Below are 16594 nucleotides of genomic sequence, written 5' to 3' on the forward strand. Positions count from 1 at the left end.
TGTTTATCTGTTCTACAATTTTGAAATCCCAGTCTATCCCTTCCCACCCTCCACCCCCCTGGCAACCACAAGTCTGTATTCTCTGTCTATGAGTCTATTTCTGTCCTGTATTTACGTTTTGTTTTTGTTTGTTTGTTTGTTTGTTTTTGTTTTTTAGATTCAACATATGAGCGATCTCATATGGTATTTTTCTTTCTCTTTCTGGCTTACTTCACTTAGAATGACATTCTCCAGGAGCATCCATGTTGCTGCAAATGGCATTATGTTGTCGGTTTTTATGGCTGAGTAGTATTCCATTGTATAAATACACCACATCTTCTTTATCCAGTCACCTATTGATGGACATTTAGGCTGTTGCCATGTTTTGGCTATTGTAAATAGTGCTGCTATGAACACTGGGGTGCAGGTGTCATCCTGAAGTAGGGTTCCTTCTGGATACAAGCCCAGGAGTGGGATTCCTGGGTCATATGGTAAGTCTATTCCTAGTCTTTTGAGGAATCTCCACACTGTTTTCCATAGTGGCTGCACCTTTGCTTTACTTTTGTAGTAACTGTATCACCTCCAAGTTCTGAGGTCAGCCTAAGGAAAAAAGTGCAACTCTCTTTCCAGGTCACATTCTAATCACAGTAATACATAGCATCTTAGCCAACTAGGTACACAGCTTGACCTGTCTATTCCAGCCCAGTTACCATAAACGTTGCCAGTCACAAGAGTTCCTGTCATAGAGAAATGACCTAGGAGAATGTAATGCACTGTGAGAGTAACCTGGTAAATATTATTGGATGGGATAACAAGCACAAAATAGTGTGGTAACCTCAGCTCACATTTAGCCCTTAGCCATCTGTGTGAACATCATATGACTTCACCTAATCTTTAATCAACCCACCACACACATGGGAGTAGTGCTGGGTAAGCCAGGCTAAGTGCTCAGTGAGGCTTTCCTAAATTAGACCTGCTTATAATGCATCATTTCCATTGCCTTTCCTCTGCAGATTAAACAGTAGAATTCTTTATGATATACATTTTTGCCTAGTCCAGATCCCACACACAGGATAAGAAAAGCAAATGCTTGCTTTTCTTTTGCTGCTGTCCTTAGGATGTAATAAAGGGAAAAGAAGGGATTTTTACCGTAAATTTACTTGCTTCATCAGGTAGTGGTTTATTTAGTCTTCTTGCTTCTTGAACACATTTTTACTGTTGTTTTTGTTTCAGTGAACGATACAAATATATAATAAAGGATTCAGAATACAAAGATATAAAACAGACTGTTACTAAAACCTATCTCCAAGTGGAAATGCAGTTTGGAACTTTCCCCATGTTTCCACAACTGTTTAATCTTGAGAGCAACAAAGCAGAGTAGCAATCAAAAAGGTGCATTAGACATGGTCCCAAACCTGATCTCTTTCAGGGGAGAGGTTTCAGAGAGGAACAAAATAAGAATACAAATAGCTACAATATAGTGTCATACGTGACAAAAGCCATGTCTGCAAGAAGGAGCAGGGAGACGCAATCAGGAAAGATACATGCAGCACAGTTTGTGCTGAACTTTACGGGTAGAACAGAATGTCTTAGGCAAAGATTTGGATTAAGTACATGTCACACAGGAGGACAGAGTGACCAAATTCTCTGATGGATGAAAAAGCAAGTGAGTCAAACCGACAAATTAATCCCTTTTTTATTCTGCTTTTAATGAAAAGAGTTAAACCTAATGGAGAGAATGTTATTACTGGAAGGAAATAAACTGATGGCTTCTTATTGGCACAAGAAAAAATAAACGCATTTTGCGCAGCTCAAGTCTCAGCAAAAGGAACTTCCAGTTCCCGACGTGTGCTATTCACTCACGGAGAAAACACTCTTGAGACTGTTTATTCTTTTTGCAGCCCAATGACAAAGAAGCCAATACTTTTCGACGCAGGTGACTGGCTACTGTAAACGCCCCGCTCTGAGCGAGGTCCAATGACATCCCGGAGCCTAGATTCTTGGAAACAGTTTCTGGCCCGGAATGCGTGACATTGAGACAGCCTCTCATTCGTAAACAAGGACGAGTCTGGGCGGGCCCCCAGCCCACGCTATCCATCCTGTCCCCAAGTGACTCGTCTTGAGCCCACTTATCTACTGATGTCCGCTTCGGCTTCCTCCTATCCCCTTACCCCGCACAGCCGTGAGCACTGGTGTCAGGTCTCCGCGTCGGAGGCGGGGCCCAGAGTTCTTTATCTGAACTGAATGGCGCGGCCCCAAGTTCAGGAAGCTTCTCCAAGTCCCAGTGACTCCTCCCCTTTGGAACTGGCGGGGTGGCGGGGGGGGGGGGGGGCGGGGGGCCAGGGGGGCGGCGCAGAAACAAATAAAAACTTGGGAGGCTGCCGCTGGTAACAAGACGCGAACTTCAGTCTCAAGCCACCTACTGCTCCTCCTGCTCTCTGCCCGACTCCTCCACTGCGAAGCTCTCCGGAACCTCAGCTCACGCCTGGGAGCAAGAGCCCGCTAGCACACCTGCCCTCCCCGCCAGGACGCGCCCAGCCCCCTCTACGTTTCCAGGTCCCGCTCCCTGCAGCCTTCACTCCTCAAGCCAGCCCTAGCTTGTGCCAGGAAGGGTGGGCATCAAGATGAAGGCGGCACGCTTCGTGATGCGCAGCGCGGGGTCCCTGGTCCCTCGAGAGGTTGAGCATTTCTCGCGTTACAGCCCGTCCCCACTGTCCATGAAGCAGCTGCTGGATTTCGGTGAGCCAGGACGTAGGGCCCTAGGGCCCGGGCGGGGACGCAGAGACTGGGGAGATGCCTTAACTTTCAGACTCGATGTAGGAAAGGCTGGGCTCATTACTTAAAGCAACTGGGGTCCGCTTTCCTGCTGAACCCTGGAACCTCGACGCCTTTTCTTAGATCTGCCTTCTTTCTGAATGTTTATGCTCACCAGCAAGGCCATTTGCAGCCCTGCTGATGCTGGATGGTTTGAGCTCATCCTTCCTCTTCTTTCTGCCCATTGCTTCCAGTCAAAATACTTTTTGCTTTCAGTTACCCTTTAACAATGGACTAGAAACTTTACTCTATCCTTCACAGCATAGTACTTCTTGGAGAAGATTCCTAATATTATAAAGCAGGCTCGAATTAATTGCTGTTTTATCCTCTAGCCACCCTCCACCACTCCACAAGGTTCACCTCTCTGGGTTCCTAACAAATTTGCTTGTCTCTTTACCATATTGTTCTCTATATATTTGAATTACTGCTGAAAATATTACAAACTATCTACAGAAATCTTATTAAGAAAATTTCAAGGATTTAAACGTGATGTTACCTATCACTAGAAGCATCATGACTCCCACCCCACTCCTTACCGCACTCCAATTTCATATCTAGAACCCTGTGAATGATGTCTTTTTAACCTTGTGGTTTCACTGAATCCTGCACTCTTTTATGAATACTAAGAGCTGTGGGATATTACGACTTCTGGGAAGTGAATCCTCATCAAAAAGAGAAAACAGTAATTCTCACATTTGGTCACTTTTTTAAAAAAGAGAGAAGACAGAAGACAATGCAGAAGATGCTTACTCCTGAATTAGCTACAAGTAGTAACCCAACTGAGGATGAAATATAATTTTATAACATATGTCTGTTCAATATTGGATTGTTAATGCTCTTCAAATATATAATTTAGACATACTTTTTTTTCCAAAAACTAAATAAATGTTGTTTATTACAGGTTCAGATAATGCATGTGAAAGAACCTCTTTTGCTTTTTTGCGACAAGAGCTGCCTGTGAGGCTAGCCAATATACTGAAGGAAATTTATATCCTCCCTGATCGATTAGTAAACACCTCTTCAGTACAATTAGTTAAAAGCTGGTAAGTGGTGAACCATTCTGAAACAGTCTCTATTTTTAAGACAGTTACCTGAGTTTGAATTCTTACAATATGTTGACATCACAATTCAAAAATGGGTGGTCTGAACATTAAATACTTTTGAAAGATGTAAAGATTTTTTTCCATCATTTAGGGTAATTTATCATAAACGCAGTTATAAAGCTATAAATAGACATTTTTACCCAGACGAAGTAGACACTTTCACAATATAATTTTTATTTCTAGAAGAAAATATAGAAAATAATTCACAGATATAATTTTAGTTTGTATTTTAAACAATACAAGAGAGTTTGATACCGCAAAAGGAATCCTATCCTAGAAATAGGTACGAATGATGACTATTTTGGGAAGGCGTAATCTTTCTCACTTACAAACCAAATAACAAAGCAGGCTCTGGGTTCAAATCCTGCCTCTGCCTGTTGCTAGTTGTGGAATCCTTGGCAAGTGTCCTATCTCTATGCATCAATTCCCCCATCTATTATGAAGAGAATAAAGTATATGCCTCAAAGGGATATTTGAGTGTAATTAAATGAGGTAATCCATTTTAAAATCACTTAGAACAGTACCTGGCACATAGCCAGAACTCAGTATCAGTTATTATCTTATTTTGAAAATAAGGATACTGATCTAGAGAGGGGAGATAGCCCAAAGGGGCAGATTTTCAGAGAACAGAGCCAGGTTATGCACTGAGGCACATAAGCACCAGAGAGCTTCACCCTAACCTACTGACTATACAGCTTTTTGTTCACTGACTTGAGAAATACATGTATTATACACTCATTAAACAACTGCAATTTGAACCATATATTTAATGCATAGTATTTGCTGCTGCTTCTAAGACTTCTACTCATCTATGAATGATTATAGGAAAAAAAAATGAAGCCTTTCTGTAAAAGTTGTTTCTAAATGCTTCTGCTATTAAAAAAAATAAAGACATTTGCCAAACAAAACAGAAAACTGAATACTGATATGGGATAGTTAAAGTAACATAAATTTTAAGTTAGAAAGTTGAGAGTTAAAATTGTAGCTTTCTTTTTTCTAAGATACACTGTTTTCCAGATGTCTCGGAGGAAAGTTTTAATTTTAAACATAATATTTTCTCTCTGCATACCATTTGAAAAAAGCATTCTATTTTTAGCCACTTGTAATTGACTATTCAATTTTAAAACTTAAAGCACACCTGCCATTCTACAGGTATATCCAGAGCCTGATGGAGTTGGTGGAATTCCATGAGAAAAGCCCAGAGGACCAGAAAGCATTGTCAGAGTAAGTTTTTTGCATTAGAAAAATAATCTAAAACTTTGACTATTTCTAGACATCTGATTTTTTTAGACCTAACTTGAAGGATAATTTATAGCATTATCCTAAATGATAAATACTTTTACTTACTCCTTTCAAATGACAAGTTTTGGCTTTTGCTCTTTTTAAAGTGATATAACATTGAAAATAATGCTGAGGATGAATAGTGTAAGAGGAATTTTTTTTAAGGAAATCTATTTTTATTATAAATTTATTCTAATGTTAGATTTGCAGAAGGATTTACTGTTACATGGTAGTAATACATGTCACTTTATTACTGGAGAGTAAATAATTTCATTCAGAGTAACAGACAGTTTCTAGCTCTAAGAATAAGAAATAAGAACCTTTTCTAATTCTGACAAGAAATTTCGAAGTTTTTTTCACAATGGCATCCTAGAGCCATCTTAAATATTACTTACTCTTTTAATTGTTATTTTTTAAAGAGAAGGCTTAATGAACAACTAGAATGATCACACTACTCACAGAGCTGGTATTTTTACATGTAAGCTGAAAGCAAAATAAATCTGTTTATGAAGCTATCTCTGTAACATTTAGTCAAAGAATCTGTAGTGAGAGCCTTAATATTTTATCATTCAAATTTATTTTATCGTTCAAGTATTTTATCATTTGACTTGTTGAGATGGGTACTTAAGAAAAGCTTTAGCCTTCTTTGAAGTAATCTAGGAAATATAAATGAATGCAACTTATTTGAACTTCTACTAACCATAAATATGTGTTTGGCTTAGTTTTGTAGATACTCTCATCAAAGTTCGAAATAGACACCATAATGTAGTTCCTACAATGGCACAAGGAATCCTAGAGTACAAAGATGCCTGTACAGTTGACCCAGTCACCAATCAAAATCTTCAGTATTTTCTGGATCGATTTTACATGAACCGTATTTCTATCCGGATGCTGATGAACCAGCACAGTAAGTTAGTTCATCATGGTCATGATAGATGGGTGTAGAATATAAGCCATAGTCTACCTAGATATTTCAACTACTCGGTGGGTCACGTTCTTTCTCAGTGGTAGTTCTAATCATTATTATCCTAATTTCTATAACACTATTATTTGTTTTTATTCTTCAACAGTCCTTATATTCAGTGACTTACAGACAGGAAACCCAACCCACATTGGAAGCATCGATCCAAACTGTGATGTGGCAGCAGTGGTCCAAGGTAATTTCTAGATTTGTGCATTTCCCTTATTGAAAATGTATATTATCTGATGGACACATCTACAGTTGAGGTGGTTCTGTGAATGAATTTATATTCGGAGTGTTCCATTTATGTTTTTATACTTACTGTCATGAAGGTCCTTTGCTTTTAAGAGTCAGCTGTTTAAATATTCATTTATAATATTACTAAAAAAATCCAAACATCAATGGCTTACTTGCCATATTTTCATATATTGTATTTGATCTCTGAAGTGCACATATTCCTATAACTACAGCTGTAACTTAAACACTGTCTTTATTTTTTTCTTCAATAAAATATCAAAAAGGTATATAAACCTGTACTCTAAAGAATATTTTAGATTGAGGGTAATGCACACACTGAAGATCACTTGAAAACTTTACTTGATATAAGTTCATTTAATCCTTATTAAAAAACCCTTCTATTCTAGATGCCTTTGATTGTTCAAAGATGCTTTGTGATCAGTATTACTTGACATCTCCAGAATTAAAGCTCACACAAGTGAATGGTAAGCTATAAACTAAATGTATCTTAGTCTATGGTAAATTCACTGTTCTTCCAAGATGATTACTTCTTGTAAAAAGTAAATCCTGTGCTCCTTTTTTCCCTTCTGAACTTGCATAGAATTTGTACACATTTTTTTTGAAGCCAAGGTTCACTTTATCTCAATTGGAACGTTCCAATTTGAGTATATTCAGTTGCTAATGACAATTCATAAAGAAGAATGGTTTGAACAAATAATTTGAAATTTAGAGTAGCAGCTAAGTTCCAGTATCTCAGATCAAAGAAAGATTGCTCACTTTCTATATGGGATAAGAGGGCAGAATAGGAGGAACCACTTAGTAGTGGACATATGTTCCTAAAGAGGTCACTTATAAGACCTGAAAACAAAAATACTTTAAATTGCACTATAAGAAGAAAGCCAGTCATAGAAGGAGAAATACTGTATGATTGCAATTATATAAGGTATCAAAAATAATCAAGCTCATAGAAGCAGAGAGTAGAATGATAGTTGCTAGAGGTGAAGGAAGGGAGAAATGGGGAGGTGATATTCAGTGGGTATCAAATTTCAATTAAGCAAGATGAGTAAGTTCTAGAGATCTGCTATACAACACCGTTCCTGCAGTTAACAATAATATATAGTACAGTTAAATATGTAAGAAGGTAGATCTCATGTTAAATGTTCTCACCAAAATTTTAAAAAATTCCACTATGAATATATACCACTGTTTTGAATGCAGAGCATTCTTCAATAGCTTTAACTCTAGGGTACCTAAAAAGATAAGGTCTCCCCACATAGACTGAAGTAATTATATGATAAATGCATGGCACTATTTTTATCTTATCCCATTCTCAAAGAAAGACAGTATACTCAAATTGGAATAACTTTCTCCTTTCAACTCATAGTAAACATCTTCTTCAAGTAATAGTTATACAGGAACAATATATGTTGGTGATGAGAATTAAAATAAAGTTGTTCAAATTAAGAGTAGCTTAATTGATGGATTGGGGATAGGAAAATGTAATTGACTGCTAAAATAAAAATAGGAGTACACTAAAGATTGAAAAATATTTCTAAGCATTAACAGCATTGTTGCATAACACTTGTAGATAAACTGCTTGAGCTGTTTGATAAAATAAAGAGGGAATTATGCCAGACCTTGTGTTTTCTGATTCAAACTTTGCCAAGGCCTGGAACACCAAAGAATCCTTTTATTTTTCTTTTCAAAGAGTATTACGAGGTTTTGTTTCTCTGGTTTTTGTTAGCCTCTTGGTGAAATGTAAGCATATACAGCCTAATGGATTTAATGTTTAGTTGATAAAAATCAAGAATAATCAGATGTGTCATACTCTCATGCACTAAAACTATGAAAACTATAGCTAGATCGCATCAATTTCAATGTTATACTTTAGACTTACATTTATTTTTTCTTCTTTCTTAAAGTGCATATAATTTTAACTCTGAAATTGTCCGGTACAAAAGTTTTGAACATATAAATAAATAATCCATGTAATCTAGTTTACAGCACTCCTGTTTTACACTTATCTGACTTTATACATTTGTAAAGAAATGCAAAAATTAATCACAGAGCACTGGGTAGCAACTATAAAAGCATTTTGAAAGTAAGTCAGTTGTATTTACGGTTTTAAGAGGGAAGGCTCTAGGGTAGGATTTTGGAGTTAGGAGGATGAGGAGTATTCCAATCCTGTTTAAATCTAAAATATTAATCAAATAGATATGAAAGTTTGTTTCATGAAATATCTGTTAACCAATTCTAAATGAGCTTAATTTTTTTCTAGGAAAATTTCCAGGCCAACCAATTCATATTGTATACGTTCCTTCTCACCTTCATCATATGCTCTTTGAACTATTCAAGGTAACACACTTCACAGTAATTGCAATTTTGTTTTATTTTTAAAGTTCACTGTTTACATTTTTATTTCCTTTATCATTCCCACTCAACAAGAGACTCACTATCTTCTCCCAAGCATGTTTCTGTGCTCCTAACAGAAGGAAGCTCCAGTTAATGTTTGAAAAGGGTACATGCAGTTCCCTGTAGCATCAACACATTATTTGAGAATGCACAATATGACTCACTATGTCTCAGTGCCCCCTATTCGCCTTATTTCTTCAGGTGTCCAACAAAGCCGTAGTCATTCAGGCATTCATTAAGGAAGGTCACGGGATGAATGCTTCAGTGACTGAGGCCTTGTTACCTCCACCCCCACAGGCTGGTCTAACTCCAAATCCAGAAGTTCAGCTCTAGAATTACCGTAGGTGGTAGGGCCCCGACCTATGTCTAGAATATACTCAGAGGTCAATCAGTTCCTTCAGTGAGCTATTTTAATGTGCCTATGAACCACCTGGAGGTTTTGTTGAAATTCAAATTCTGAGTCACTGCGTCTGGCATGGGGCCTGAGATTCTGAATTGCTAATAAGCTAACAGGTGATGCTTCTGGTCTATGGTCCATTTTCCATAGCAAGACTGTTTTAGAAGTGAGTCTCAAACTTTAGGGTGCTTTAGAATCACCTGGAAGGCTTGTTAAAATACAGATTTTAAAGCCTATCCCAGAGATTCTGATACTCTTGATCTGAGATTTTGCATTTCGAACAAGCTTTTAGCCGATATGGATGTTATTGGTCTGGGATAGCCAGGGACTAAGAATCAAATCCTATCCCAGCTTCTAAGCCCAAACTAAAACTGTATACTGACACCAAAAGACAGAAAAATACTCAAAGCTTTGCGATGCTTCCTAAGAGTCCCTAGGACTGGCAAAGAGGAAGCTTAAAAAAAAGAAGTGAAATCTGCCTCTAATTCTAACGCTTCTCAGAACTTAATGTTTCCTAACTTATTCTAATATTAGTGCGATGAGGCATTGATTGTACTACAAATATTTGACCTAATTTATTTCATTTTAGCTAATGATTAGAACTTGTTATTATATAGAAACCAGAAAGCAGATAACCTACCAGAAGGGTAGAGAGGAAAATGGGTAAAATAAACCAAATCTTTATCTCTATGAGGTTCAGCTAGTTTGAAAACTTGAGTTTCTTCTCTGTTAAAGGACAAAAGATACTTTTCTGTTGATTTGATTTACTTTTAAATTGAATGGTCCAACTCATACAGTTATTTTACCGTCATTGGTAAAAGTTAAGATGATAATCAAATGCAAATTGAAATTTAATTTAGAATTATTTACTATCCTTTTAATAGTAACAGCCTTTTCCCAGCAAATTTTATAAAAGCCAATAAATTGGTTCAATGATTCACTGTTTAGTTGTTATGTAATACTCTTTGGTGCTTGGATGTAAAATGTAATGGAAAGACAGAAAAGAGAGAGCCAGGAAATGGACTATAAAAACCAATTTCTACATTTAAATTAAGCTTACAAATAAGGACTTGACAGCTAGCAGAATTGTTTTTCCATTAGACATTACTCCCAGGAGCTATGTTACATGGTAAATGAATATTTTTCATTATACATCCTGCATGACACATTCATAAATGGCTATTTACAGAGCTATTTTACCACTAACTTAAAAAAATAAGAACTTTGAGTTACCTTCTGTGCTGCCTTTATTTTAAATATAAAAGAACAGTTATTTATTGTCCCTCATCCTTCTGCCATTGAATTCCTTATGGTTTTGTTTTCCATAGAATGCAATGAGGGCCACAGTTGAACACCAGGAAAACTGGCCTTCCCTGACACCAGTGGAGGTGATTGTTGTCTTGGGAAAAGAAGATCTTACAATTAAGGTAACTATTCTCTGTTTTTCTTGAGTCTTTTTTGAAAGAATTAAAAAGGAGTCAGTAATAATAAAGCCAGCTGCTTTGAGCAATAGATCAAAGTCATGTACGCCAGGTGACTTTTAAATGAAGGAAAGACATTTTTACATAGACAAATGCACACTGTTTTTAATGTGTAGCTCTGATGACTTGTTTGTTTGTTTAAGATTTCAGACAGAGGAGGTGGTGTTCCCCTGAGGATTATTGACCGTCTCTTTAGTTATACGTACTCCACTGCACCAACGCCTGTGGTGGATAATTCCCGGAACGCTCCTTTGGTAAGACCAGTTATATATGGCCAAGCTCATCCCAGACCACCTAGTTATAAATGTAGGGCAAGGACTGCAAGGAAGTGTTTAGGCAAGTTAATCAATTTAGTTAAATAGGGCATGAGGGATATGAGAATGATAAAGCAAGCTAAAAACAGTGAAACAGTTCTACAAGGGTTCTCTGATTGGAAGCAGAAGACATTTGCCCAAATTCCAGGACATCCGTATCCGGGAGGATAACAGCTCCTCCCCACATTTTGTATTCCAGCGATCACGTCCACCTCTTTGTCAATAACTGATCTTCCCCTTCTAGGCTGGTTTCGGTTACGGCTTGCCGATTTCTCGTCTCTATGCCAAGTATTTCCAAGGAGATCTAAATCTCTACTCTTTGCCAGGATATGGAACGGATGCTATCATCTACTTAAAGGTATCCTTTAAATCCAATAGAAAAAAAAAAAATCACATTTTTTAAAAGATTGCTTCTTTTACAGCCCTGAGTTCTATGGTCCACAGTGAATACCCCAAACTGAGTTAACGCAAATAATAACCACAAGTCATTCTTTTTTCTGTTTGGCAGGTGTAGGTATACTATTTAATACTTAATATGGTAATGTATCAAAAAGGAAGTGGGGCCAGGCTACCTGTCTCAATGAAGCAAAACTGTTTCCCATAAACACATTAGTTTCTGAGTGAAGAGGTGCTCATGTGAATTTTTTAAGGCAACTCCTATAGGCGTCTGTGAGAATAGCTGTACTTCTGTTTTACTTAGACTTGTGAGAAATACATATATGCTAATAATATTTCAGCCTAGAAAACAACTTAAATCAAGATACTCAGGACCTTAAGCTGACCTTATTAAAAATCCAGGGGGAGGAAAGCTGACTGCTCAGACGCTGTCAGTGGGATGCCTGGCATTTCCTGTTTAAACTTTAAAACTTGGTACACGTTTTTTCCATTTCTGATAAAACCTCAATTTATTTGCTAAGGTAACTGTCCTGATTCTGTTAATCATTTGCCAAGTATTTCAACTGAAAATATATTCACAGTTATTAGCAACTAAAACATTAAGCTTCCAGGCTCCCATTTTGTGCAAGGGAATTATTTGCCACCTGAACTTAGAACACCTGAAATAGTAAATGTATTCATTTTGTTAAATAAGCAAAAATGTCTTCAAAGTATTGAAAAATACTAACATATTACAGATTTATAATATCAGACTTTGACAGATCAATAGTATCAGGTTAGGACTCACACACACACAAAGGTTTTCCTGGAAAACCTACTTGCCTGTTGCTATTCAATTCCATGACATCAGCAATGTCCAAAAAGGGAAGAGTGTGAATATTGAATACAAATAGATTTGTAATTTTATATGTATATACACTACTTCAGCCCCTATGAGGTGCAGATAATATTTATTTTTCAGCTTCCTTTTATGATGCTTAGTATACTGTGGGTTCTGGGGTGCTTTTACTACTAAGTCAACTAAAAGACTGAGTGTTTGAATACTTATCTCTGAATTTATTTTGAATAATCACTTCAAGTACAAGTTATACCATGAATAATTTCTTTGGTTTGATATTTCTCCCCTCTTCTTTCAGGCTTTATCTTCTGAATCTGTTGAAAAACTCCCAGTCTTTAACAAATCAGCCTTCAAACATTATCAGACAAGCAGTGAGGCTGACGACTGGTGTATCCCAAGCAAGGAACCAAAGAACCTGGCGAAGGAAAAAGTGGCTGTGTGAAGAGGGACCCTCAGGACTCTAAGGGATCAAAGTGGGTCTGTGCCAGTTCTGTTTCCTGAATGTTTGCATGTGAACTCTTGTTTCCTCAAAAACAAACAGCAACGAAAACTCCTTGATCAGAACACTGGTGCAAAGAGGCACACAGCTCGTTTCTGTGACCCAGGCAAGCGTAGTGCAGGACTACAGGAGTTAGTGGCTGGCCAGCCATTTATTCTGTTAACTTAGAATAACACATGAGTTTATATCAAATCCTGAAGAAGAAACAAACAAGCCTCAGTTCTCCAACTCTTCATCAACAAGGATGGGAAAGAGTGAGAAGCGAAGACGTTGGCTAGAAGTTTCAACAGACTGACATTTTAGGCCTCTGGTGATGTCGTAAGATTTTGGTATTTATGGATTATCAAGTGTCAGTATGCCAGTAGTTTCCTGCCACGCGAAGGATTAGGGCTTAGTTTATACTATATGACTAGAAATGTAATAAACACATATTTCATATATACCTATGCACTCTAGAGATGAAAAGCTGGTGACTGAAATAACATTCACTTTGAATGAGAAGGAATGAGTCAACACATTTTACTCAAAGTGACAGCCAAGGCATTGGGCATATGTAAAAACTCAGAAGAAAGCCCCTTCTGATAGATACAGTGCCTTTATTATGCTGCTTTTCGTGCTCATACCTCGCATTATCAGTGAACACTTATTGCCAGGTGCCTAGTCTTGGTTGAATTTTTAAATATGCACTGAATTCAGGATGTTGGTTGTTGGAGGAAGAGAAGAATTGCCAAAGTAATAGCAAATCGCTCACCTTGCTTTGACTATAAATGAAACAGAAGTAGATTGGGAAAACCAGTGTTAGGGAAAGAAATCATGCATTCAGAACCTAACTCCGTAGAACAGGCTGTTCTCTACTTTGCAGTGGTGGTAATCCAAAGAAAGGCATCTATTTTCTAGGCTTAAAGAGATGTATTTTTGATGTATTTAATTATGTTCTCTACACTCCACCATTAATATATCTGTTAAAAACTCATAATTAACAAATGGCTCAAGAACATCAGAATTTAAACACTTCTTGGAGTATTTTTAATAAAATAGCCTGGGAGTAAGAGGTTTTCATGCCACCAATGCGTTCATTTGTGAATCATTGAGATTGAGAGCTAATGCATGAAAGCTGTAATGCACATGGAACTTCTGGGAGTTCAGGTATAATATGCAGGTTGATGGGCAGTCCAGCACATTCCTCTTAGAGAAGGAATGAAAAAGGGACAGAAGGAAGGAAGGAAAGGAAGTGAAGGAAGGAGGGAGGGAAGCAGAAGGCAAGCATCTTGCTATATTCCTCAATTATTTCAAGAAATGATCCATATTTTCATGGATAAATTATTGGCAAGAGGATGAATTGGTGTCTTTCAAAACAGTATGCTTCTTTAAATGGTTCTCTCACTCTTGCAAGATAATGAGCTTTGATGAGATAATAAACTCTTCTGTGTCAAGTTGATGTTTTAAGCAGGGTTATAGAAAAAAACTAGCATTTTCCACTTTGTAAAATAATCAGTACTGTCTATATGTTGAATTTAACATTTGTGTTTAATTTTCTCATGGCCTATTGTTGTGGGGCTTCTGGTAGTGGCCACAGAAGCCTCAAACTATTTGTTGTGAATTTTAGATTTTGTCATCAGATGTCCCAGTAGTGACGTTTCTTGATCTTTGGACTCTGGCTCGTGCCCTTACTGATTACTCAAAACTATTTGCAATGTGTTATTTGACTTTTCAGTTTTTACTGAAATTTAAACATATTAGCATGTAAATACTTACATTTACCAAAAATATTATTAATAATTAACCCAAACACTGTGAACTATCTTTAAATCACTAGAGAAAAAGAAATATTGGTAACTCATGAACGTCTGCTGTGTAAATGGAGTTCTATAAAATAGACAGCCCACGCTGGTATTTGTGAAATTTATGGAACTGCTTTAGGATTCTAGTGGATGGAAACTGAATGTTCAGGCCCACATAAATTATTAATGTATAAACTGTGTTTTTGTCTCTAGGCTATGTATAGAGAAATGTGATAATTTTTACAATAAATATTTTTATTATTATTGTAGACGTAGTATTAAAGTTCTTTTCTCAAATTAATGGAAAGTACAAAGAAGAATTTGAGGTAAATTTTTCCTCACTTTACATTCAAGTCTAATTTATCTACATATTGGGTATGGTCTTTTAAAACTTAAAATCTTAATTTTTAAACTAAAGATAGTTTATAGCATTCCACAAACTTCTGAATGCCCTTTGCTTTCTTAGTTATACCCCAATGATACATAGTACAAAGTGTGTTTATCTACATGAATATACTGGATAATCATTTTTGCAATGCATGTATTCTCTACTTTTTTTTTTTTTTTTTTTGGTAAATTTACTTTAAAGTTTCACTTAGTGACTGTACTTACATAACAAATACAGTGGAGTACCAAGATAATTACCTAGATAATATAGATTCCCAAACAATTTCTGGATTAAATATCTAAATAATAATAAGGTAGAAATAGTATAGAAAGTACTAAATTAAGTGGTGACATGTTTTATCTTTGCTATCTTCCCACTACCTTTCTTTACAAATGTGACCCTACTTTATCTTTAGACAACATTCTCTGACCATCTCCATAATGCCCTTATGGCAAAGCTGTGCAAATAAAACAAACTAAGAGCAAGAGGGAGGAGAGAAAGAAAGGGAGGAAGGGAAGGAAAAAAAAAATAAAGAAGCAATTAGACCAAAACAAAATTAGTAGAATGAGTTTATTATAACTAAATTTTAAAGGCTTGTCAGAATAATCATATTTAATAAAAAAAAATGCCATCAACCTAAGGCATTAGACCCTTAAGAACCTACACTAAAGCCCTTTATCAATGATGCTCTCCTTCACCTGACTGCCTTCATTTCTTCTGTCAACGAAGCACTGCACAGTGTCTAAAGGAAGCGCGTGAGCAACTGCACACACACAAATGCAAATATGTACACACATGGGCTTTATCCATACAGTTTCCTTGGATTAAGCTGCTTCGGAAGTATGGAGTATGCGCCCCCCGGGTCAGAAAGTTCATTCATTCACATCTCCATAAAAACTGCAAGACTGCAAGTCCCACAATTCTCCATGTATGCACACATACATCTTTCTGATTCAAATCAATGTGTGTACCCCAAAAGGAACACAATTTTCAAGTTCAACAAAGTGGGCTGAATTTTCATCAAAACTACAGCATTTCTCCCAAATTTCAAATTTGGCTGGAAATGGTAAGAGCATTTGCTGTTAACAACAACATGCTATGCAAAGAGAAATCATTGTGAGCTAGTAGGCTGAATGTTGACCTTATAATTTCTTCATTCTCCTACTAAACTTTCAGGTACCCCACTTACACTTACATGTGTACCAACACTGCAAATGTGTATGGGGTCTCCAGGTCACTGTGGTCTGTCTTAGTGAAAATATAGAGGAACTTTCATAATTTCACAGGAGTTTATGTAAGAAGTCCCTAAGCCCCTGGCCATGAACACTTAGAGCAGTAGGTTTCTATCTCCATTAGCATTCTATTCATACATCTTTTGGGGGGATTTTTGATTTTTTACCTTACTTCACAGTTACTTAGGCACTCAATAAACACTTCCTGGACATATTTATACATATGAATAAACACATAAATAAACCTCTGCCTTTAGAACAGCATCCCTGCATTTAACGGCAGATTTGAACTGTGTTAAATAGGTGTACATCAAATTTTATAAGATTTTATGCTTTAAATAGTATTCAAAAAGTTCTACAACATTGCAGAAACTCTGGAATACCTTTCCAAGTGAGATAAATTGCAACTGATCTTGTTTAATGTCACTCTCCCTTGGTGGCCTCTGGCCATTAAAAATGATCACATATTTCAAAAGAAAGT

General features: G+C 36.8%; 1 protein-coding gene across 1 annotated transcript; it reads left to right on the forward strand.

Annotated features, from left to right (window-relative positions):
• The first annotated feature begins 2345 nt into the window (after positions 1-2345).
• PDK4 (pyruvate dehydrogenase kinase 4) lies at positions 2346-14762 on the forward strand. The gene is made up of 11 exons (XM_010972457.3): positions 2346-2718; positions 3695-3836; positions 5049-5120; positions 5900-6084; positions 6248-6334; positions 6783-6860; positions 8654-8730; positions 10513-10611; positions 10809-10919; positions 11224-11337; positions 12512-14762. The coding sequence occupies exons 1-11, from the start codon at positions 2604-2606 to the stop codon at positions 12653-12655; spliced, it is 1224 nt and encodes a 407-aa protein (XP_010970759.1). The 5' UTR covers positions 2346-2603; the 3' UTR covers positions 12656-14762.
• The last annotated feature ends 1832 nt before the right edge of the window (positions 14763-16594 follow it).

This window comes from Camelus bactrianus, chromosome 7 (assembly GCF_048773025.1).
Source record: "Camelus bactrianus isolate YW-2024 breed Bactrian camel chromosome 7, ASM4877302v1, whole genome shotgun sequence".
Classification (NCBI taxonomy): Eukaryota; Metazoa; Chordata; class Mammalia; order Artiodactyla; family Camelidae; genus Camelus; species Camelus bactrianus.

Bases quoted from the DNA above. Each gene is read 5' to 3' on its own strand.
- PDK4 (XM_010972457.3), top strand. From the start codon at position 2,604: ATGAAGGCGGCACGCTTCGTGATGCGCAGCGCGGGGTCCCTGGTCCCT. The intron at 5,121-5,899 runs GTAAGTTTTTTG...TGTTTGGCTTAG, and splicing joins GACCAGAAAGCATTGTCAGA to TTTTGTAGATACTCTCATCA. The intron at 6,085-6,247 runs GTAAGTTAGTTC...ATTCTTCAACAG, and splicing joins GATGCTGATGAACCAGCACA to TCCTTATATTCAGTGACTTA.